Source organism: Crotalus tigris, unplaced genomic scaffold, assembly GCF_016545835.1.
Source record: "Crotalus tigris isolate CLP2741 ecotype Arizona unplaced genomic scaffold, ASM1654583v1 scf7180000018765.387419, whole genome shotgun sequence".
Lineage (NCBI taxonomy): Eukaryota > Metazoa > Chordata > Lepidosauria > Squamata > Viperidae > Crotalus > Crotalus tigris.
The window spans coordinates 110,001-111,055 of record NW_024097188.1 but is presented as its reverse complement, the minus strand read 5'-3'; the positions used below and the strand labels follow the sequence as shown (position 1 = coordinate 111,055).

The following is a 1,055-nucleotide window of genomic DNA, read 5'->3' as shown; positions in this document are numbered from 1 at the left end:
TGGAGGTTTGAGAACCCTCTCAGATGTGGGTGGCAGAACCGTGTGGGGGGGTCAACCGAGAGCAGAACCGGTGTGACTCCAGAGCGAGCAGACCAAGCCGGATGCTAAAATGCAGACTGGGGATGAACTGGGATGAAAGGGGAGAAGTGGGGAAAGGGAAATGTGGTTTGGTGGATGGGGGGAGGGCTGGGGGGTGGGCCGGGGGGGCCTCATTCCAGCTCCGGATCCCCGTGCCCGTCCTCCCCGTCCAGGCAGCCGTTCATCTTCAGCCCCCCGTCCTTCTCGGCCATGGCCTGCAGGTCGTACTCCTCGTCCAGGAAATCCAGGGAGTTGTTGCTGGGAAGGCCCCGCAGGGTGAACTTGTGTGAGACTTTGGTCCAGTGCTCCCGGTTGCTGGCCACCCGCTCGTACAGCTCCCTCGCCTTGGGGAAGAGCTCCTGAAGCAGCCTGGGAGGGGGGGAGGGAGGGAGGGAGGGAGGGAGGAAGGAGGGGAGGAAGGAGGGAGGGAGGGAGGCAGAGAGGGAGGGGAGGAAAGCAGGAAGGGAGGGAGGGAGGCAGGGAGGAAGGGAGGGAAGGCAGGGAGAAAGGAGGGAGGGAGGAAGGAAAGGAAGGGAGGAGGGTAGGAAGGAAGGAAGGGAGGGAGGAAGGAGGGAGGGAGGGAGGAAGGAAGGAAGGGAGGGAGGGAGGAAGGAGGGAGGAAGAAGGAAGGAAGGAAGGAAGGAGGGGAAGAAGGAAGGGAGGGAGGGAGGGAAGAAGGAAGGGAAGGAACGGAAGAGGTAGGAAGGAAGGAAGAAAGGAAGTGAGGGACGAGAGAAGGAAGGAGGGGAGAAGGGAAGGAGGGAGGAAGGAAGGAGGGGAGGAAGGAAGGAAGGAGGGGAGGGAGGGAGGGAGGAAGGAAGGGAGGGAGGAAGGAGGGGAGTAAGGAAGGAAGGAAGGGAGGGAGGAAGGGAGGGAGGGAGGGAGGGAGTAAGGGAGGGAGTAAGGGAGGAACGAGGGAAGGAAGGAAGGAAGGGAGGGAGGAAGGAGGGGAAGAAGGAAGGGAGGAAGGAAGGAAG

The 1,055-nt window shown here is 62.1% G+C and overlaps 1 protein-coding gene across 1 annotated transcript in view; it reads right to left on the bottom strand.

The window, feature by feature from the left end:
* Positions 1-206: 206 nt before the first annotated feature.
* PDE2A (phosphodiesterase 2A) overlaps positions 207-1,055 on the bottom strand; it is an 89,327-nt gene continuing 88,478 nt past the window's right edge. The window contains exon 30 of the mRNA XM_039355877.1: positions 207-447. Coding sequence (XP_039211811.1) covers positions 210-447 — 238 coding nt within the window. The 3' untranslated portion in view covers positions 207-209. The remainder of the gene's footprint in view (positions 448-1,055) is intronic.